Genomic DNA, 23,377 nt, shown 5'->3' on the forward strand with positions numbered 1-23,377 from the left:
GTGTGACTCGAGGCAAGTTACTTAACCTCTCTGAGCTTTGGTTTCATCTTCTGCAAAATGTAGATAATTGCTCCCTATCTCTCCGGGTTGTTGTGTTAAGAATATGAGGTGTGTAAAGTATTTAGCGTAGTGCCTGAGCATAAAGCAAGCACCAGTAAATGGCTATATCTGCTCTCGTGAGCTTTTTGCTGCCCTGCTAGACAAAGTCCATCTCCAAGACCAAGAAGGGCAGGTGTCTTGGTGCCTGAGGTAGGCAGACTACCTCTGCAGCTCCCTGATTTGGGAGGCAGCCCAGAAAGGCCTCCAGGCTTGTTTTTTTGCAGAGGGCAGCGGAAAAATGGGAGCTGAAGCCAGCAAAACAAGGATCCCAGCAGCGGGTCTGAGTCAGCTCCTTCTGGGTCTGGGGGTTCAAGAGCCTGTCTCAAAGTCACACAGCCTCCCAGTCACCTTGTCCTCCATCTGACTGCCCCTTGGCCTGAGCCCTCTGAGGGCCCTGGGCACCTGTGTGCGTGGAACCCCAGCTGGGAAAGAGGGGGTGCTCCAGTGAGCAGAGGAAGCTGGGTCGCAGCCAGGCGGAAATTAAAACCAGCTTGCCCAGCGCTGAGTTACCATGTCGCCTGAAATCAGATTGATTTCTCGGGCTTGTTGTGACGGCAGTGTTGCAATTGATTCGTCTGGATGGCAGGGCGTTTATCTATTTGGAGCTGTCTGTCATTGATCTGAATAAGCTTCTAAAATGGCCCAAATACCTGGTGAGGGCGAGGTCACCACCAACCCTGGCTCGATATTAATTATAATAATGAACAGGCATGAGGAGGATTGGTTCATTGCCTGCCCTGCAGGGCTGGCCCCTGTGAGGCGTGGTGTTTAATATTCATTGCAGGTCAACCCATACAAAGAGCTGGTGGACACTCCTAAACCAAGGGAAGTTTGCATGCGTGGCGATGCTGCGTTCTGCTCCCATGGGACGGAAAAGGAACTGGTGCTGCTGAAACATGAAAGGTTTAGGTTAGACCTCAAGGAGGACTTCCTAATGACAGAACGTGGATGGGTAGAGCACCTCATTCACGTATTAGACTTGACAAGTTATTTCTCTCTGAGTCTGTTTCCTCCTCTGTAAAGTGACGATTATAATACTTCTCAGAATCGGTTGCTACTGTGCTCCCGCCCCCCCCCCCCAAAATAAGACAGAATAACACTAGAGGCCTCTCCTGGGCTGCCGTCTGGTTCAGGGAGAAGCAGAAGGGTCCTACTTTGGGTAACAAAGCACCAAGTGAGCATTCAATCAATGGCGTTTTATTATCATAATAATTATTGATTCAATGAATATTTATTGAGCTCCTGCTACATGCCTTGCCCTGAGGAAACACTAGTGAACAAGCCACGATCCCTTGCTTTTGAGGAGATGAAATCTGGGTATCTATGGGGGCCAGGGCATCCCCCTTGCTGGAGGCTCTCCGGAATAAGGGAGAATCCTATTTCTGGGAGACGGCTTGGAAGTTGCTCCTGAAAGCAGGCAGGCAGACAGACATGAGGACCTAATGGGATGGCTGCAGGCTGCTGGGTTACCCAGCAGAAAGCATCTGTACTGCAAATCCGCCAGCAAGAGCCCCTTCAGAAGAACATACTTCCAGAAAGAAGAGGATCCTGCCCTCAAAGGAACTAGCAGAAGCGTGATCAGGCTCGGGGTTCAGGTCTGCAAGAAGCAGCCCATAAGCAGCTGACTCCCACTGCCCCTAAAGACACCAGCTGAAACTGCAGCAAAAACGTGGAGGCTGAACCAACGTGAGGACTTCCTGGCTGAAGGAAGGCAGTGAAGGAGACCATGGACGGACGGACGGGCTCTCGTCTGTCTGGGACCCAGGTCTGCTGCCTTCCGTGTGACATTCCTTCCTCTGTTCCTCCGGAGCTCCCCTCCCTCCTCCAGGTCCGTGGAGACCCCACGGCCAGCCTTAAGAGAAACATCAGAAGCAAGCTAATAGGGAAACGCTCTGGTGGATCTAATTGATTTTTTTTCCTATTGGTTCCTTAATATAGGCAACACTGTTCCTGCCGCTTTTCTGGGCTGGAGATTATGTCATAAATAAAGAGATTTGCTCCCTATTTCCATGTGCTTATCTTTAATAAGTTAAGAACTCAACAAGCTTTTGGGAGGACTTGAAATAAGCAAGGGAGCCAGTGGAGGCTTTGGCGGCCGCGGCAGCAGCTTCACTTCAGCAGAGAGGGAGGGAGGCGGTGGCTGAGGCAGGTCAGGGAAGAATTTCCATTCTTTGGGCTGCATTGGGTCCAGGCTCAGCTGGAAGAAGAGAGGGCAGGAGGCAGACCTGGCAGAGGAAATTCGTGGTGGCAGATGTGGCAAAATGGATGGACAGCGCCCATGAGTCTGGGGGTTAAAGCACAGGTTCTAGAGCCAGGTAGCCTAGGTTCAAATCCCAGCCACGCTATTGCTTACTAGCTGTGTGACCTCGGGCAAGGCACTTCGTCTCTCTGTTCCCTCCTTTTAAAAATAAATAAGGAGCCAGGTCACCATGGCTCAGTGGTGGAGAGTCGACCCATGGACCAGGAAGTCACAGTTCGATTCCCAGTCAGGTCACATGCCCTGGTTGCAGGCTCAATCCCCCAGTGCGGGGCGTGCAGGAGGCAGCCAATCAGTGATTCTCTCTCAGCACTGATGTTTCTATCTCTCTCTCCCTCTCCCTTCCTCTCTGACATCAATTTAAAAAAACAATTTGTTTTTAATGGATAATGAGCCTGGCCAGAGTGTTTCAGTGGATTGAGCATAGTCGTGCGCACCGAAAGGTTGCCGGTTCCATTCCCGGTCAGGGCACATACATACCTGGGTTTGGGGTTCAATCCCCAGTCGGAGCACATCCCCCTTCCTCTCTAAGCATGTCCTCAGATGAGGATTTTTAAAAAAATAATAAAATAAACAAAAATGGATCATGATATCTACTTCATAGGTTGTTGTGAGGATCAACAACATGCAAAGTACTTAGAACAGAGCCTGGCGTGAGGTATGTGCAGAATACATGCCGGCCAATATATGATGATTAAGATATCATCTGATTTGGTTCACCTTACCTGCTGCTGAGCCTCTGCCATGTGTCAGGCATTAGCAGGGGTTTCACAGGTGAATGAGACACAGCCAGGCCCTGACTTCAACGCACACCATCCAGCTGGGGACCCAGCCTCTGTGACGGGCATGAGCTGGGCAGCACTACTGGTATCCACGCTGAGGGAATCAGAGAAGGAGTGACGACCCCTTCCTGGGGGAGGGGAGGACTGCCATCCTATGCGCCTCACCCACTCTCCAGTTCTGGACATCCCACAGATTAACTCACATTTCCCTAAAGCTGATAAAGGACAGAAACTCTTCGGCATGTGTGGAAATAGCCCTACTCAAGGGCACATTCGCCACCATCCTCTGTGCACTGAGCATGAGCTGAGCTGTGCTCTCTACTTGCCTCATTTAGCCTTTAGCAACCCTTTTTTAAAAAATATCTTTTATTGATTTTTTACAGAAAGGAAGGGAGAGGGATAGAGAGAAACATCGATGAGAGAGAAACATCAATCAGTTGCCTCCTGCGCCCCCCCCCCCCCCGTCCCCACGGGGATGTGCCCGCAACCAAGGTACATGCCCTTGACCGGAATCGAACCCAGGACCCTTCAGTCCACAGGCCGACGCTCTATCCACTGAGCCAAACCGGTTAGGGCTTAGCAACCCTTTAAGTACAATACTATCATGATCTTCCATGCCACTAGTAAGGAAACAGAGGCACAAAGAGGTACAACTGGTAAGGACCAGGATTTGGACTCAGGTCCACTGACTTCCCTGGCTCTAAACTGTATCCCCTATATCTCCCCTACTTCTCTCACAGCACTTACAGTCACAAGCATTAATGAAGCACATATAATATGCAAAGCCCAAGGCTAAGGATGGAGAGGATTGAGCACCTACTATATGCCAAGCCCTCCTACAGGTTATTTTACTGAAAACTTCTCTGAAAGGCAAGTTGCACCGTTTTCCTTTCACAGGTAAAGAAGCGGAAACCCAGAGAGGCTCGGAAACTTGCCTAAGGCAAGCTTCAGGCTGAGGTGACTGAAACCCAGGCCTGAATTTGAAACCTGGGTAATGTTCAGGATACCCCTCGGCCTCTCGATGAGCAGTCTGCCTTTCCAACAGGCCAAGCTTGCTCTTACAAACCGCCAGCATGGCCTCAGAGGAGCCAGCCCTATCCAAGAACACCTGCAGGAGCCCAGCCCCACCCTTCTCCACGCACAGCAATTTCCCTTGCGGATTCACAGAAGATGTATGGCAAGCCCAACCGCATTAAGCCAATCTGTTTCTTATCCTAAGTCAGGAAAAGGACACCTTAGCCCAGTGGTTCTCAACCTTGGCTGCACATTAGAATCACCTGGGAATCTTTTTAAAATCCTGATTTGTGGGCCTCCTCCTCCGGAAATTCTGTTTCTTGGTTATGGGGGGAGGCCACAACATTAGTAACAAAGAAACAGAATTTCCGGAGGATGAGGCCCAGAAATCAGGATTTTAAAAAGATTCCCAGGTGATTCTAATGAGCAGCCAAGGTTGAGAACCACTGCAGCCCCTTCACACCCTCACTCCTTCTCTGATGGGGAAATCAAGGCTCAAGCATGGGCCAGATCCTGGCCTGTCTTTCTGCTGGGCTGAGACCAGAACCACGCTTCTACCTCCCCTTCCCACTGGTACATGGGGCCCAGTCAGTGATCCCAGGAAGCTGTTCAGCAGATCCCATCAATCTCTATGGCTCATCTAAGTCAAATCATAGGAAGTTCCACCTGACCAGTGTGGCTCAGTGGTTGAGCGTCAGCCAGGAACCAAGAGATCCCAGGTTCCATTCCCGGTCAGGGCACATGCGCAGGTTGCAGGCTCAATCCCCAGTAGGGGCTGTGCAGGAGGCAGCTAACCAATGATGTTCCTCTCTCATCGATGTTTCTATCTCTCTATACCTTTCCCTTCCTGTCTCTAAAAATTAATAAAAACATATTTTTTAAAAGACAAAAATTATAGGAAGTTCTCCCTTCATGGGCAGTCTTAAAGGGGTTCAGTGTCAACTTAGCTTTTCAGTGAAAGACAAGACCAAGAGGCTATTTTTACCTTTCTTTGAAGATGGGCTAAAATTAGAGTTCTCCTCGATCCCGTAGGTCTTGGGTAGCCACCCCCATACACGGTAGCATATGGTTTCTTTCTTGGGCCCCCATTTTACATTCTCCCTCTTTCCTCCAAGCCATGCAGATTCTATTGCTTTAAGGATTGGTGACCTCATGTTTGGTTGCCATAGAGACCATTGTGATGTCACGAGCAGAGGACAAGTAGTTCAAGGAGGAGTGGAGAGGGGGGATGCATGACTGGGGAATTGAGGGACATTTGGAATTTCTGTCCTACTTTCATGCCCAGAAAAGAAAATGTCTGGAGCTGGATTCTGATATCTGAAGGAGAGCTGGCCGAATTGCCCTGTGTTCTCCTGGGACTCGGATGCCTCTGAGACCCCCAAGAAGCGTAAATATAAAGGAATACCAGAAACACTCCCCACTTTGGGGCTGTAAGAAGTGGGCTACTTTTATAGCAGAAAAGAATGAGATTGGATGCCAGCAGGAGCTGTGTGGCTGGAAGATGCCCCAGAAGAGATGATGTCGCCTTGGCTTAGGAAGTTTGAGCCACGGGAGACACTTGGCCTCTGGGGCTCTCATCGCCCTGTGTGAGTACCTTGTTGAGATTGACATGCTATACTACTCCAGCTCCCCTCCCTGGCCTGGGAGCTCCTCAAGGACTCTGCCTCTCCAGTGCCACACTCAGGTCCTGGCACACACTAAATGCTCAATAAATGTTCCCTCATTCAGTAAACAAATGAGAGGGTGATGAATGAACTGGGTAGGTGGTCAGGTGAAGGATGAGTGAATGCATGGACAGATCAACGGATGGGCAGGTGGGCAGGTGGGGAGCCTAGAGATCATGCACAGCTCCTAAGCTTTAGAGCTATACGTCTGCCCACCTCTCTAGCTGCATCCCACCCCCACACCTCGTTCTCTGAGATGAGGCCACACTAATTATCTCTAGGTCCTGCCTACCACAGGACTTGGTACATACCGTTCTCTCTGCATGGAGTGCACTTCCCTTCCCTCTTCAATCACATAACTCATACTCATCTTTTGACTTCCTACTCAATCACTGCCTCCTCCAGGAAGCCTTCCCTGACTAGTCAAATCCCCAGTGTAGGACTCCACAGCCTTGGGAACCTCTCCTGATCGCCAGCTCTATTGCAATTTTGCACTTAGCCAAGTGGTTGTCTGAGGTCTCCCATTCTAGACCTTGAGCTACGAATAGATAGGGGCAGTGGCTGCTTGCACTCACCTGTGTATCCCCAGCACGTAGCATAGTGAATACTTAATAAGTATTTTTCTAATAAAACATTTAATAAGTATCTATGCCTGCACTGCCTTTTCTAAGCAGCCCGTCCTCCATGGACTGGCACCAGAGGAGAACAGCGAGGCACAGGCCACCTGGAGGTGAACCCAGAGCAGAGGCCAGAGGTCCAGGGCACCTGAGATCCCTCCCACCTCTGCTCCTGCAAAGAGCCACTGGCACCTGGGCCTTTCTGCTCTGCCTTGGTTTTATATCTTGGTTTTACCAGTAACTAGCTACCGTGAGGATGTGGTTACCTCCCCCAGCTCGATGTCCAGTAACAGTAAATAATAAATGGTGCCATTGTTCTTATTTTTAAAAGTCTGGAACAGCCCACTAGATTCAGGGCCGAAATTGTAAAAAAGAAAATGGAGAACATACTACATTTTTATGAATCTGCTTTAAATGTATGTGACAATCTTTTTAAAAAGGAAATACTTAAAGCCCTTCTGTAAAATATGAGCCAGCTACGAGTCCATCCTTTATGCAGTCCCAAAGCTTCATGCCTGGGTTTGCTCAAGGGAAAACTCAATTACCCTCTCACATTATTCAAAGCAACCCCCTAATCTTTTTTTTTTAAATATATTTTATTGATTTTTTACGGAGAGGAAGGGAGAGCGATAGAGAGTTAGAAACATCGGTGAGCGAGAAACATCGATCAGCTGCCTCCTGCACATCTCCCACTGGGGATGTGCCCACAACCCAGGTACATGCCCTTGACCGGAATCGAACCTGGGACCTTTCAGTCCGCAGGCCGACGCTCTATCCACCGAGCCAAACCGGTTTGGGCGAACCCCCTAATCTTGTCTTTTGCCCCAGCCACAGCTTGACTCAGAGTGAGTACCATCATGGGCAGAGGAATGAGGTCAATCTGGCAGGGATATTTGTTCATGCCTTCCCATCCTGCCCTAGTCCCCAGAGTTTGGTGAAGTTGGCCTTGGGATTCAGTAGGGTGGAAGGGCTCTTCATGACAAAAGGAGACCAGCTTTTTGGTCACTGGCACCTCCTCCTTGCTTGTCCTATGCATAAATATTCTCAGATCTACTGGCCAAGATTGCAGGTCAGGCCACCTCAGGCAAGAAATCAGTGGAGCATCCTTGCTGGATCCACATAGGAAGGAATTAAGATGCCTTTGAGCCAGCCTGGCGGGCTTTGCTCTTTCCACCCCCACCCCAGCTCACTGTAGCCCCTTGAGTCCCATCTGCCAGGGGCAACCCACATGGTGCACCTGGGGCCTCCTCCCCCTTTCTCAGGAGCTCACCCCACCTGATGACCCAGTTCCCGCCGCATGGCTATCATCCTGCTTACCAGGTCCCCGGCCCCCGAGCCACGCCACCATAAACCCAATGCCTCTGGACAAATGTATTTTATGTAAGTTCAAGCACTGGAAATATTGAGTTCAGAGAATTTTATTTCAAGAGCCCTCTATATTTCTCTGGGATTATCACCTGTCTTTGTTCCCGCCCTCTCTGGGTTATTATCTTTGGACACTTTCCAAGCCAAGCTGCCTGATTGCTTGGGGAGAAGGCTGCCAGCATCCTCCCATGGCTCCTCTGGGAAGGGTGAAAGCAACCAACTGTGGGGGATCCTTCCCTCTTCCTTCTGTATAACTCTGCAGGTGGCCCCACTACCCAGGCAGCCTTGGCTTTTAGGAGCTGCCTTCACCAAGAAACTCTCCAAGTGCCAGGGAACACTGAGTGGGTGGTAAAAATGGAGGCCTCATGCCCCCCAAGTTAGGGAGGGCTCTGCTCAGGGTGAGCCTCGGGGCACAGAGGGGAGGGAGAAGGCCAGCTGTTCTCTTTTGCTACACCGAGCCAACCTAGCCTGACAGCAAATTAATAGCATTCAAATGATATGCAAATAATTATGCAAATCTAAAGGAGAAGGCTGCTCTCACCGGGCCTTTGGGCTATTGAAAGGCCAGCACCTTGAGCCCTTTCCCAGAGGAACCCACAGGCTCCCTTCAACTTCAACCCTCATCCCTTCAGCACCAGCTGGTATGAAGAATCCAATGAAACTGGTGTGAAGCTTTCAAGGTCCTCTGATCCAAGAGCCCACTCTGGCCTCACCCCCCAGGCACTCGGGTCCTCTTCAGTTCTGAAATGACGCAGAGGCAGCCACAGAAGGTGGTGTGGCCTCCCTCTGGATGCCAGCACTCCAGCTCCCCACTCATTAGCTGTGTATGCAAAGTAGATGCAGAGTGGTTTGGGGTTGGTTTTTTCCATCTATTTAACTGTCCGTTAAAATGGCCCCACTTCCATCACCTCCGCACAGGCGCAGGCCTCCAAACTGCCAGCCCCTGCCGCCTGCAAGCACCATGTGGTTCCCGCGCCTGGTAATTGCTGTGGTGTTTGTTGAGCTGTATTTGCATTTGATTGTCATTTAACTTTCATCTTTCTCCTTCAATCAAACTGGGGATGGGGCTTCCACAATTGATTATTTGTTTTATTTTTCAACCCCTTGATGGGTTTTCAGAGTTTCCTTTATTAGTGCCACAAACTTGAACCCTGGGACTTCTTCTCCTGTCACGTGGAGGGGGAAGGCCTCCGCCCACCATCCCAGGGCTCCTGCGTGAAAATAATCTAGCCAACATCGTGGATCTTAAGTCCTATCCGCAGTCTCTCTGCTCCTCCACCAGTGCCTCATTCCTGCCCAGCTGGTGGCATTAAACATTGATGAAGCTGAGGAGGATCAAAGGCCTTGGTTGGGGGTGGTGGGCAGGCTGGAGGCCTCGGTTTGGAGATGGGAAGCAGCTCAAACCACTTTCTCCTGCTGTCTCCATCGAGGCTGGGCTCTGCCACAGCTGACCTGGTCCTGCTCCTGGAGCGAGAGCAAATGCTCAGGAGCCAGGGCGCAGGACTCCCCGGTTACCAGGGCAGGGCCCTCCTCTCACCCCTAAATTCAGCCTTGACTTTGGGTACTCCAGGAACCTGGCCAGAGCCATAGCATCCCAGACTGTTCCAGATGCTGCAGGAGTGGATTGAGGTGAGCAGGCAGCTCTGTGCCCTGAGGGTCTCTGGAGTGAAGCAGCCCCTGGCCCCTCCTTCCCTGGAACCCCTAAAGCCCCCTGGCTCCACAGAAGATATAGCTCTGCTTTGAAATCTTAGGAAAGACTAATGTTTTTCTCCTCTCACTCAGAGAGAGAGTTTAAAATCAGTTACCAATGTGCCCGTGATCCCAAAATGGGAAAGTGGGGCTGGCTTCTCCAGGGTTATGGGCTGGATGTCTGACACTGTCTGGGCTGAGGCTGTGAGGATCCCTGGAGTGAGAGAGCCCCTACTTCCCTCTCTCTGGCTCTCAGTCCTAACACAGCCATTGTAACTCTCTCTCTCTCACACACACACACACACACACACACACACACACGCACACACACACACTCACACACACTTTCTGAGTCAGCAGTGAACCCCTCAGTTCTTACCACTTGCCATAGTGCTTGAAAACTTACCTTAATAATTCCAGACTCCCTTGATTTGGTACAAATATCGTTATGATAGGGTAACCCCTTCAGCGTAGCCAACAAGGGTGCCACGCATCTCAGATAACCACAAATCCTGACCCCAGCCTACTCCCTCCCTTCCTCCTCCAACCCTGCAGGGACGCCCTGCTCCACTAAAACAGGTCTTCCACTGACCCCAGACTATCTTGCATTGTCCACAACTTTGCTTTGTATAAGACACTCCCTCGACTTTGGATGTCTTCCCTCTTCCTCTCCACTGATGGAAACCTAAAACATATCTAAGACTTCATTTTAGTCCACCTTTCTTCTTTTTTAAAAAAAATATTTTATTAATTTTTTACAGAGAGGAAGGGAGAGAGATAGAGAGTTAGAAGCATCGATGAGAGGGAAACATTGATCAGCCGCCTCCCGCACGCCTCCCACTGGGGTTGTGCCCGCAACCAAAGTACATGCCCTTGACCAGAATGGAACCTGGGACCTTTCAGTCCGCAGGCCCGACGCTCTATCCACTGAGCCAAATCAGTCACAGCAGTCCACCTTTCTCCTGTTTAAAGCTTTCAATGACCTCTTCTTATATTCATAGAAGCAATTGTCTGCCTAGCCAGTGTGGCTCAGTAGTTGAGCGTCCACCCATGCACCAAGAGTCACCAGTTCAATTCCCGAGTTTCGGGCTCAATCCCCAGTAGGGGACATGCCAGAGGCAGCTGATCAATGTTTCTCTGTCGTTGATGTATCTCTCGCTCCCTTTCTCTTCCTCTCTCTAGAAATCAATAAAAATATATACATTTTTAAAAGAAGCAATTGTCTCCTTCGCCATTATCTCACAACACTCATTTGGCACCAATGACTTGCCTTGGGCTTTAGACACCCCACCCATGCCATCATTCATAAATATTTATTAAGTATCTACTATGTGCTGGGTGGTGGGCTAGGTTGGTAGTAGAGAAAACACACATGCTCTGTGCCTTCACAGATTTGACAATTAGTAGAGAAGACAGGAAATTAAGCAAGCAATCACATAAACAAGGGAAACCCAGGCTCCTCTGGGGGCAAAGAGCCAGGTCTGAGACACAGAGAGAATGCGAGAAATAAGACCAGTGAAGGGAGACTTGCAAGTCTCCCCAGGCTGCCACTTTCAAATGTGTATATGACTTGAGTACACAATAAGCCTGCAGCATACAGTTGAATGTCCCCTAGGGCATCTATTGTCCTCAATTTGTGGGTGATGCTGAGATCTGGACACAATGGACCCTTTGCAGTGCACGAGACAGGGTGCTTGACATAAACTCTACTGCTTCCCAGTTTGACCCAGGCTCTGCCTCAACCTAACTGGGAATCCATTCCATGGAAACCACATTGACCACCTTTAGGGGGAAGGGACAGCCCAGGTGCATTATTCTTCCCATTATGCAGTACAAACCCATCCTCTGAGCTCAGGGCAGAGTGCTGCATTCTGGGACTTGTAGTCTCCATTGAACCCCCTCCTAAAAGCTTTTCCTTCGTGGGGCAATGAGGAGGCTGATGTGCCAAGTTCCTGGGTGACTCCTCTCACCCTTCTTCTTGTGAGTGCCCAGCCCATCAAGGAGCCCAGCTGCCAGGAGACAAGCCTGCCACCAGCCTCCAAATCCATATGAATCATCCTGGCATACAAGGTTCATCACTGGGTCATGACTCACCCTCCTCTGCGCAAGCTGCTTAGTCCAGAGGGGCCCAGGAATCAAGGAGAAGTTCGAGAATCCCTTTAAGGAAGAAAGAGGAATCTCATGCCACTTGCCAGTATCTCCCCAAACTCCCCTCAGCCACAGAACCTCCCACCTCCCTCTTCTGTTGGTAGCCCTTTCTCCCTCTCTGCACATTCTTCTTTCCTGGCTTCCTCTCCTTACCACCAATCCTTTTGTCAAGTCCCCCCTTCTGCCACCCTTCTGCTACTGCCCTTTTTTCACAGCTTCTTGAAACAACTGTGCAGAAACCCTCTCCCAGTGGCTCCCTCAGATAATTCCACACCACCTGCTTGCTGCCTGGGATTCTTTACAGCAGTTGAGATACAGAAAGAGGATCCAGAGAGGATCTGATGAGCAGAACTGGAAGACTGTGGAAGGGCTAAGGACCAGAAGAATCTCTGAGGAATGAGCCTTAAGAGCAGAAGTCTTGCCACCTGCTTCCAGGATGAGGTCAGGAAGGGCGCTGGACAATGACTGGGGTATGGAGTAGGGAGGAGCCTAGTGCAGTTGAAAAGAACTAAACAGAAAGCCGTGTTCCCTAGGGAGCACGGTGAGTTCCGCCCTCCCCTTCCTCTGCAGGGAATAATAATAACACCAATCACAGGATCCTGTCACACTGTATCCACTGAGGCCCTTCAAGTGAGCCCATCGGTGGCGCCAAAATCTCCAGGGTCTACACATCAGCCCCTGGGATGGCACCACTGTGATTGTCCTCTTTGCTGTTTGATGACTCCTAGGGGCTCCTCAGCCCTGGAAGCTTATTTCTCCATGCCCTTGAATGGCGTGGTGTTCTGGCTACCCTCCTGTGCCTCCTTCAAGTCTCTATGTCAAATAGCCCTAGGAACCTGGGCAGGGATAGGCGCAAAGGCTTTGCTCTCACGGGCTGGAACGTGTCTGCTCTGACCCTGTGTGGGTGAGGAGTTGTCAAGGCAGGGTCCTGGAGATCCAGGGCTGCATTGGGGACCCGGGACACTAGCTTCAGTGGCCCACAGCTTGGCCCAGGTTGCCTCCTGCCAAATGAAGACTGTCTTCCCAGGACACAAGTACCACTGGCTTTTAACTATAATATCAGGATAATTAAGCTTTTCTGTGAGCACAGTTTGCTGCTGATGCAGCTGCCTGGAGCCCTGGCATTTATTGAGCGCAAAGTAATAATTTATTGTCCCTTGTACGTTCAAAGCCATCTTCATTATCGGCCCAGGACTGAGCTGTCACAAGGGCCTGCGGGCCTCGCCGGCTGCCTCACTCGCGGTCTTCTTCCCAGGTCGCCCTTGGCGCCCTCAGGTACCAGGAGGGGGTGGGGAGCGTGGGGAAGAGGATGCTCGCTCATGGAGAATCCAGTTAGAACCCCATCTCTTCGGCAGGCTGCTAAGGAGGGCAAGGGTGACTGGGCTTGGCTGGGCGTGGGCAGCGCGGAAGGGCGGGGCCGTGTGCCCACATGAGCAGGGCCGCGCTTCCCCCGAGCTGGAGGCAGCGGTGCCCGGTGCTCCCGCCGCTGGGTCTTCTGCGCCTTTGCTTGAGACTTTACGGTAAGCCGCTCCTCCCGCGCCCCCGCCCCCAGGCCCGCTCCGCGATCCCCGGCGCCGACGCCAGGCGCTGGCCGTGGTGCTGATTCTGTCAGGCGCTGGCGGCGGCAGCGACGGCGGCGGCCCCGCTCCCTCTCCCGCCGGACCCCGCTCTGTGCCCCGCGCCCGCGCCCCAGCGAGCCCCCCGCCCTCCCGCCGCGGCCCGGACCCGGGCGCGGCTACAACCAACATCATGCTCCCGGCAGCCCTGCTGCTCCTGCCCTCGCTGCTGGCGCTTCTGGCTCACGGTAAGGGACCCTGGCGTCCGGCCGCAGGACGGGGGCGAGGACAGGTCCCGGGGCGGGAAGGGAGGGCGGTCCGGCGCCCTGCTCCGCGCATCTGGCTGTTCCGCCGGCTGCGCTGCCCCCGCACCGGCCGAACCGGGCGGGGCGCGGGCTCCGCGGGCGGGAAGCTGCCGCGGCTCCCGCCATTCGCGCCCGGCCGAGACCTCGCCTTTAATCATCTTCCCGGATCTAATGGGATTTCTCTGCTGCAATTCATCACGCCACCCCCACCCCGCACACACTCTCGCGCTCACCCGCGCGCTACCTCGCCACGCTCCAGGGAGGGAGGCCACAGGGCGGTGAGGCTGGACGGTCCTGCCGGCGGCCGCGGTCCCGCCTTTCCTGCCGCCCTCCAAACTTCGCTCGACTTTGCCGCGGGTTCCAGAGGCCCTCGCGCCCTCGTGGCGGAGGGACGGCGCGGGATGGCGGCCGGACCCGGAGTTGGGACATCGCTCACTTCCCTCGGTCTTGCCGCTGCCACGCCGGAGTCGGAACCTCGTGTACGATTCCAGGGAAAGTCGGCGGCTCTGGGCCCCGCGACCGGCTCCGCGCTCGGCCCTAGGCTGCAGCGGCTGAGGTCCTGGGATAGATACTTCGTCCTCCCCAGGTCTTTTCCGCGCGCGCGCGCGCGCGCTGGTCACACACACACACACACACACACACACACGTCCAGAGCTCTTCCTCCTTCCAGGCCAGCCCTCCTCTCAGCTCCCTCTCACCCTTTGTGGGGAGACTCGTCGGAGAAGACCTGCCACCCACCCTACCGCCTCAAGCCCCCCCGCTAGCAGTGCAGTCCCATCTCCAACTTCATCTGTCTGGGGTTGAGGGAAGCTTGGCCTTGGAGTGGGCAGTAAGGGGGTGTTGGGGAGAGGTTGGGGGTTCTGTGCCTTTGGGAGGAAAGGTTTCCGAGCCTACAGGGGACCTGCTGCTTGGGCTTAAACAAGCACTCACCAAAGCTACCGCTGCCCAGGTCTTTCTTGCACTGCATCTGTGTGGGCTGGGACCTTGCTTGAAGTTGTGACCTGCTGCCTTTCGCAGTGTGGTTTGTAGAACCCAGTGTGGTCGAAGGAGAATGTAGGCGCTTCTAAACCTCCGTGCTCAATCTTTCCAAGCCGCTTTGAGGTCAGGGCAGCGGGGCCGGAGTCAGAGTGGGCCCCGGGATGGCAGTTCTCTTCACTCTGCAGCCCCAGGGCACACAAGCCCTTCTCTGAGCCTCTGGCTCCAGCTGCATTCAGCCGTCGCATTGAGCCGATGTCCTCACCCCACCCCCTAGCTGACCTCGCAGGGTTCATACTTGGTGCCCAGAATTCAGAACGTGTGTGTTCACATTAAGGGGGTTGTAGCCCCTTAAACCCCATACCATCTGGGACAGGCAGGGAAGGGAAGCCAACATCCTAGCCCAGCTATCCCAGGAGCTAAGACCTGTCTTGGGGTCCAGTCGGACTTCCTATGGACTGCTCTCCTGGGGCACAGGGCCGGCGTGTGCCCCCGCCCCTGCGTGTAGTCTGGAGCCTGGTGTGTGGGTGTGTCGGTTTGAGTGTGAATGTAATCGAGGCCCAGTGTATCTGGAGTAGAGGGTCCAAGGGCATCTGTGCTTCAGGAGGTCTGGATGTTGGGTGAGAGCTCAGCTGTGAGCAGGTGTGAGGAGTGTGTAAGAATGCTAGTGTGCAGTGCAGCCTCTGCCAGGGAGCTCTCTGCAGGGCTGGGGTGAGATTGCCTGCGGGTCTCCAGGAGGATGGCTGGTGTGGCCAGGAGTCCAGGGAGCCCTCCTGGGGGTGAGGGGTGAGTGTCCACCCTGTGGCTGAGGGTCTGTGTATCGCCGGCCAGTGTCCCTCCCTGACCCATCCAGACCTTCCTAACACCCGTGGGGCCACCCGCCCAAGGGATATGTGGGGTAGGGGAAGATCTTTATTTTCCCTCTTTAACAGAGAAGAGGAGGCAGCCCGGCAGTGCCCAGCCTGAGGCGAGAGGGCTTGCACCTGGGCTTGCCCTGGTGCCCTCTTCCCTCCCAGCAAGTGTGAGGTCCCAGGTGGTGGGCTACTAAGTCGTCTCATCGGGAGGCAGTGTATTGGGCCATCTCTGGGCTCCTGGCGGCGGCTGTCAAGAGAAGGCTGAAGGGGCTGTGAGCCTTTGCGGCCCAGGCGGTGCATCCGCAGCCTCGTGGCCTCAAGAAGGGCCTTTAGAGCTTTGCTCACACAGAGGCCTAGGTCTGCAGACCCTGGGATACGGCCAGGAACAGCCCAGAATCAGGAGGTGGAGGGGGCAGGGAAAGATGTCTCTGGGCCTGGCTCAACCTGATAAATGCAGTCCCCTATTCCACACCTTCCCCCACCCCCACCCCAAAGCTGCCGGGCTAATTGTTCCCAGCCGGGAGGGGTGTCAGGGGCCACTGGTCATACTCCCAACCTGTGAGCAGTGCCCAGAAGATCCTGCCACCAGTAGGAGGAAAATGGTGTAGGAGGGGCAGCACCGTGCCGGTGTGCCAGGGCCTGCTGTGTCAGTTTCATGATTTTTAATGAGTAATTACCTTTAGTCATTCTCCTAATTTTTGAATATCAATAAAGTTAATTAAACTCTGCATGTGTGAATGTGGCCTGGGGAGATTGCCAAGGTGGTAGTGGCAGAGGAAGGGCTGTAGTTGAGTCTCCAGGGGGCAGAGGCTGCTTCCGTGGCTGTGTGACCTTAAAAGGGATGCTCCACCTCTCTGAACTCCGGGTGCCTGGTGGAAAGAGGGAGGGAGGAGGTGACAAGTAAGGGTTGCTCACTCTGCCGAGAACTTGGAGCATGGTGTATGGAGGGGGAAAGAGAGGAGGAGGAAGAGGGTTTGGCATCCAGCACCACAAGGGTTAACAAACCAGGGCTGTCTTAACCTAAAATGGTAATTGCTGCTTCCTGAAGACTCTGTGCTGGGCTCAGGATTCTGAAAGAACATTCCTGAGTCTAGGGGCTGCAGCCAAAGCCAATACCAGCCCTGCTCCCGGTCCCCCAGCCTGGCATTTTGGAGGCAAAAAGTGGGTGCTGGGGACAAGGCTGCATGGGAGCCAATCTAGTTTCCACTCAGCACCCCAGAGGTTGACATGGTGGGCAGGAGGCTCCCCTGTGCTTCTGAGGAGACTGGAGGACCTAGAAACTGCCACGGACGGAGGGGAATTATGGGTTGATATTTTTGCCCCTCACGGGCCTAAGCTCTTCAGGCTTGGCAAGCCCTGGCAGCGGTCCCAGCGTCCTCAGCAGGGTGGCAGCTTAAAATGCCTTGGGGACACCATGGGGAGCTAATGGGGATCGAGGAGACACAGGGGCTGGGCTTAATTAGAAACTGGGCTTAATTAGAGCTTCTCTACCCCTCCCACCATGGCTGCCTGAATGGTGGAGGGCATATCAGAAAGCCTGTTTCCTTAGCCCCTCCTTCCACCCTGCCCTAGGTGCCCAATCCCTCCAGTCTCCTCCCACCCTCCTTGTCCCCAACTCTCCAAGCCCTTTCAGGCCCAGTTGCCAGGCTGAGCTCAGCTCAAGGATGCTGCGCCCCCACCTGGGCAGAACTATCAGAGCAAGGCACCCCACCCAGCAAACAGGAAAGAGAGTGTGGGAAAGAGCCTATAGGTAGAGGTTACTTTAGTGAAGGGAACTCTCCGCCCAGCCGGTTAGGAGACCAAGCTCTCTGTGTGGCCTCAGGCATGCTTCGGTCCTCTCCGTATCTCTACTTTCTTTTCTTTTTTTCTTTTTTAAATATATTTTTATTGATTTCAGAGAGGAAAAGAAAGGGAGAGAGATAGAAACATCAATGATGAGAGAGAATCACAGATCGGCTGCCTCCTGCACTCCCCACACTGGGGATCGAGCCTGCAACCTGGGCATATGCCCTGACCAGGAATCAAACCTTGACCTCCTGGTTCATAAGTTGATGCTCAACCCATTGAGCCATGCTAGCTGGGCTGTGTGTGGGTCTCTACTTTCTGCAACATCCAGGGTAAGGTTGCACCAATCTGGTGGTTGCCAAGTCTGGGATCACACCAGGGCCTTCATGGGCTGTCAAGTCATGCAGATTTCTGCGTCCGCAGCTTCCTCTCAGGGAGGGAGAGCCAGGATTTGTATGTAAGAGGCTGGGGAAAGGCAGAAAGAAATGCTGCCCGGCCTGGTCATTAGCTGGGAGATGGACAGCAGACATTAGGAGGTCTTCAAGGCCTCTTCCATACTAATTCCTTCTGCCTGAAATTCTTTTCTCCCGCTGGGCCAAACTGCCTCACTCCATCTCATACTTCAGGTCTTGGCTTGGTGGGCACTTCATGTAATTCCTTAGCACATATGAATCATCTATGATATGGTTTTCAAAGGAAGCCTCACCTGACCTCCAGTTGGGTCAGGGGACTCCTGTGCTCCCACCATCCCCTGGCTTCCCCCATGAAGGTACTCATTGTGTTGGGTTGTGAGCGCCTGATTGCTTGATGCTCCGCTCCAGGAGCAAGACTGAGGCCACCAAGTCTGTTTTGCTCACTCCCTCCATCTTGGGGCAGCTCCAGAATTCCTATTTGGAAGGAGTTTAGGGTCAGCTGACTATTTAGAAAGGAGCGAGCAGCGGTGGATGCATGGCAGCTGAGCCTGCGTCTTGAAGCTGAGTTTGCACAACCACCACACTATTTTTACATAGATTTCCTAACGGTTGGCCTATTATCCCGACTGTAAATTACAGCCTTTACTTAGTTTTTTCCTTCCACAAATTAAGCTGTCACACCATCAGCCTGAAGTGGCTTGGAGATGGGGTGCTGATGGCCATTCTGAGAGGGCTAAAACCTCCCGCCAGCCGCTTCTTACTGCTACCACTGCTCGTGTCCCCAGTGGCAGAGCCTAGCACACGGCAGACATTAAATACATGCTGAATGAACTCACGAGAGTTGCACGGTGGCAGAGTTAAGCCTGGAGTCCAGGCTTCTTGACTCCCTCCTCCAATACCTACCCACCACCTCTGGTGTGCCCTGTATGAACTTAAGGACTGAGGTAAGGGGAAGGCAACCCCATGCCATCTGGCTTCATAGCCCCTTCATTTATCTCAGCTTCACACACCCTCACAGAGCTTGGAAGGGAATCTTGGGGACAGCTCTGAAACTGTCAGGCTCATGAAGGGAAGATGGGGCTCAAGGTGTTATTCAGGACCACAATTCATGCCCACAAACCTTTCACATCTCCTAAAAGAGCAGTCCCTGAGGTACACCCATCTAGGGTTCATTCACTTCACAAACATGTATTGAGGCGTGAGGTATGGCCCAGAACACTCAGGAGCCAAACCTTCCATATCCTTTTTCTATTTAACACAATAAGGGACTAGTTATGTCCCACTTTACAGATGGGAAAACAGAGTTTCAGAGAGATTAAGTCAGTTATTCTGGGCTCCAAGCCAATAAGCTATAAGGCTCCTCCTAATCCCCTGCCCATTTTTGCAAAACCTGGCTTTAGCCAATTGGTAGCTATATCCAACAGCCAGCCTGAATCAGAGCCTCTGTAGAGGCAGATGGGAACCCAGGAGAGTATCACTATCCTAATAATAATAACAACAAGAATAAAATAGCAGCAACCATAATAGCAAACATTTATTGGGCATTAACTATGTGCCAGGCACTGTACTAAGTGCTTTATATACATTCACTCATTTAGTCCTCATATCATTCTACGAGATAGAAGCTATTATCTGCATTTTATAGGCCAGTTCAAGCCCATGCTGCCAGACAGACCCAGGTAAATGGCCCCTAACTTTCTTCCAGCACATTTCTGGTAATGACAGTGGCTTATCTTCTTGATGTCTACCCTCAGTCCTTACTGCTATAGATTAGAAACATTTTATCTTGCTCAATCCTTAGTAGCAAAGCAATAAAACTTCCTTTCTGACACTTGGAGATCAGGGTACAACACAGGGCTGGGAGTGAGGTGAACCCTGAATCTTGGCCCAGAGGTCAGTGACCTTGCGTGACTCATCCTCTCACCCTTTGGGAGCCTTGGAGAATGATAGGACCAGTCACTCTAGTCTTGGCATCCTAGGCTGCCCCCCATCCCCTCAGCCCCCCTCAGCCCCAGCCCCCAGGTGAGAAGACCCAAGCTGGCCTGAAGCTCAGCTCCTAGATGGGCTAGACGCCAAGCCTGCCTACCTATACCCAACTGCCAACCCTGGCATAGGAGGGCCGATCGATGCTGAAGCCGCCGGCAGTGTTGTTGGCCATTGATTGTTGAGATTTCTCGGCGGGCTCTGGAGCAAACAAACCTGCCGCTTTTCCAACAACAATCCAGGTCTCCGGCTGCAGAGTCTGCAGTCTTGCCAGCAGGCGGGCTGGCGGGAAGGGGTGGGGGTGGGAGGTCCTGGCTGGGCCCAGCAGGGACAAGGGGCTCTGCCAGGAGACAAAAAGGAACCGAGTGGGTGTGGGAAGGGGAACAACAGAGAGACTGGGTGAGGATGCTGGAGTGACCCCCTAGGCCCTGTGTATGCCTTGTACATCTATCAAATTTTGCTCTGGCATTTTCCATACCTAGAATGCTACTCTGGGTCCTTCGGCTTATTTCAGTTCTCCCACACTCTCTTTTCCTGATCATTCAGCCCAGAGAGCTTTCTCTGTCCTCTGGACACTAAATAGCTCCCATCAGGAACTTAGCCTGTCCATCCTTCATCCACCCATCCATTTCCATTCTATTCAGCACCTAACAGGCGCTCTGATGGGCAGGAACACAACATAATCCCTGCCCTTCAGGAACTCAGGTTAGACGGGTAGCTGCCTTCTTAATAAGCTCAGCTGTGACTGCCTCCCCAGCTAGACCAAGGACCCTCTGATCTTGATTAAATGAGATTCAGATGAGATGCCAATAGCACCTACATGGTCCAGCCACTCACCTTCCTAAGAACAAGAGATTTCTTGCCAAGGACTGCTCTGGGCCTCAGTTTTTCTATCTCTAGCAAGAGGGCTCACTTTGTGGGTCTTTGAGGGCCCAGCAAACCTCAGGGATCCCTGGGCCTACATTCCCACAGCTCTTCCCATCACTGCAGGGTCAGGGTGCTTCCCCAATCCCCCAACAAGAAGGAGCAGGTGCAGGGTCCCTATTGCCACCAAGCCGCATGTGTTGCAGAATCCATTCAGTGTGTCTCTCCCCTCCACCGGTGCGGTCCCCAGGGGCCCAGCCCGTATCCTGGCTTCAACCTCAGCATCTCCTCCAGTCCCCCACTCCTCCCTTCCCCACAAGCTCCTCTCTCCACCCTCAGGACCCTCCTTCCAGCTGGTCATCGGGCTGAGAGGGCAGAACTGTGAAATGTGCCTGAACCACAGATCACCGCCCCCCACAGACGCTCATTTGTATGCTGTTTGACCCACCCCACCCCCCTTTGCATGCTGGCTCCTTATTAAAGGCACAGAGGCAGACCCTGCCCCTCCACACTCCCAGTCCAGAGCTTCCTCTCCTCCATAGCCTCTTCCTCCCTCCCTCCCAGCCCAGCAGCTGAGCACCAGTTCCTTTGTCCCCCTAGCAGCCACCTGCTGAGTGTCTGGCCTGGGTCCCACCAGCCAGCAGGTGCCTAGGGAGACCCAGAGCCTGGGAGGGAGCAGCGTGGAGAGCCAAGTTGTGGGTCAGGAGGAGGGTGTAGCCCCATAGGAAGAACATAATTAGAAGAGTAGTGGTCAGGGAGCCAGAACCCCAGGGTTTAAACCCAATATTGGCTCTTGCTGGCTGGGTGATCTTGGGCAAGTTGTGTCACCTTCCTGTGCCTCAGCTTCCTTGGGATTCATGATGCCTGTCCCACCTCTTTCAAAGAATAGCAGCAAGATCAAAGGAAATCAGAGGGGTTGGTACTGGAAAGAAACCAGAAGACCTGCTTGAGGGGAGGGTCCTCCAGCAGCCAGAGCTGTCCATCACCAGGAGGGGCTGCTTTTCAGGTCGCCAGAGGGGCTGGATCAGAAGCTGGAGGAGCCCAGGGCTGGACAGTTGAGACAGCTGGCCCAGGTCTGACCAGGAAGACGAGACTAGAAGTGCAGAGCGATGAAGGTTGGGTTCAGGGTGCTTCTAAGGGCCTCCTCCTGGCTCACTGCTCTTATGGACATTGTCTTAGACATCATTTACATCCAGCAAGGGATGTGCTGGTGGTTTGAAACATCTGGTCTGGCAGCTGGCAGGCTCCCTCCTGCCCTCTTTTCTGGCTGATCAGAGGAAATGGAGTAGATGAAGGAGTCACCTTCTTCTGAGTACAGAAGAGTCCATGGCATCTCCAGGCAAAGGGACCAAACAAAGCATGCACGAGAGATCAAGAAATCATTTGTACATTTGCTTATTCAGCCTCCTTTGTCCTCCTTCCTTCACTGCCCACTCAGTTCTTGCCAATCTACTGGCAGAGCCCACCCCTGCCCTACTGGGTCTGGACACCTCCCCCCCCCCCCCCGCCAGTGCCTGCCAGCCCAGGCTAGGAGAAAGCCTGCTGATTAGGTTGGGGTGGTGCTCCTGAAGCCCCAGCCACCTGAGTGGTGCCCTGAGTCTGGTCCCTGTTGCATCTGCACTGCTGATGCTGCCTCTGGGGCCCCTGGTCCTTCCCTGCCCTGGGCCTCAAGCAGAAGAGTTTGGAAGGGACGGGGGAAGAGGTCCTAGCACACTCAACTCAAGGTGTCGGCACACCCAGACTGGCAGGGTCCTTGGAGGTCAAAGCAAGGTTAGGGTAAGAGAGAAGACTGAAGGGTTGGAGGTGTGCCAGCTGGGCCTATTTGGGGTTCCTAGGGGTCTCAGGGAGAAGCCCCAGATGTGCAGGTAGCCACGTCTGTGCACACCTCTGCCCTGCTTGTCCATCTATTCCTGGAGTATCTGTGTCCACACGCCCCTACATATCGTGCCCTCTGTCTCTGTATCTTGGGACTGTGGTCCTTGGTGTAAGCACAGCAGGCCCCAACTCAGGCCTGTCTCTCCCTCCCCCAGAGCCCCTTCCACTCTCTTCTTCCCCACTCTTGGACTCTACTGTTCCCTCAAGGAGACTCAGAGCTGGAGCTGCCGCTGCTATTTTTAGCAGCTCTGCACCCCTCCCCTCCCCAGTCAGACTTGCTGGGGGAATGGGGTTATGGACAGGCCAAGCCTGGGGAACCTCACAGGCTGGAGTGCTGGGCAGGTTAAGGCCCTTTCCCCTCAGACTAACAAGGCCGTGGTGGCAAGGGGAGTCTGGGGTCGACTACAGGTGCAGGGCCCACACTCTGGGGCAGGTTAGGCTTCCTTCTACTTACCTGGGCTGGGAGAAGGTCCCAGGCTGTCCTCCCTCTGCCGCCTCCAAGTCCCTAAGGACAGAACTCAAGCCTCCAGTGACTGTTCCCCAGGCCGTTTGGAAGTAAGGCCAGACCTCCAGGGTCTCCCCCATGGAAGCTGGAGAGGCAGAAAAGGGTGCAAAGTGTCAGGAAGTCAGGTGGAGGGAGGCATACCTGGATGAGACTACCACCCCACCCTGCCCAGGGACCTCTGGTGCCACCCTGGCACTTTCCAGAGGGGTTTCAGATTCTTGCTAAGGCTCAACTTTGCCAAAAGGCCACGCTTAGAGCCCCTAGCCCTCCAGACCCTTGGGGCTTCTGGGTTCCACCCCATCACTGTCCCAGCTGATCTGAAAACTGACACCAGCTGGGAGGGGTAGGATACAGCAGTTCAAGGAGCCTGAACCTAGGGACCAAGAAGGAAGGCAGCCCTGGGTTGGTGTCTGCCCTATGGGCTCAGGCTGCCCTTGCTTTCAGAGATCTTTTGTTCCTGCATCTGTCCTTCTATCTGTCTCTTGGGCTCTGCAGAGCAGGGACAGCTCCAGGCCAGTCTCCTGGGCTAATGGTTGCCCAGCTAGAGCACTTTTCTCAGCTATCTGATCCTATTTCTCTATCTGTGGCAGTGGTTCTCAATCTTCCTAATGCCACGACCCTTTAATA

General features: G+C 53.4%; 1 protein-coding gene across 4 annotated transcripts in view; it reads left to right on the forward strand.

The window, feature by feature from the left end:
* Positions 1-13,080: 13,080 nt before the first annotated feature.
* The window catches only part of SEZ6 (seizure related 6 homolog), a 45,643-nt gene continuing 35,346 nt past the window's right edge, over positions 13,081-23,377 (forward strand). For 3 of the 4 annotated variants that reach the window (XM_059669346.1, XM_059669347.1, XM_059669345.1), the window contains exon 1: positions 13,192-13,439. In XM_059669346.1, the coding sequence (XP_059525329.1) occupies positions 13,385-13,439 (55 nt within the window). In that variant the 5' untranslated portion in view covers positions 13,192-13,384. Of the gene's footprint in view, positions 13,156-13,191; positions 13,440-23,377 lie in introns of those variants that run through there. The other variant, XM_059669348.1, reaches the window with a different exon arrangement.

Source organism: Myotis daubentonii, chromosome 16 (assembly GCF_963259705.1).
Source record: "Myotis daubentonii chromosome 16, mMyoDau2.1, whole genome shotgun sequence".
NCBI lineage: Eukaryota > Metazoa > Chordata > Mammalia > Chiroptera > Vespertilionidae > Myotis > Myotis daubentonii.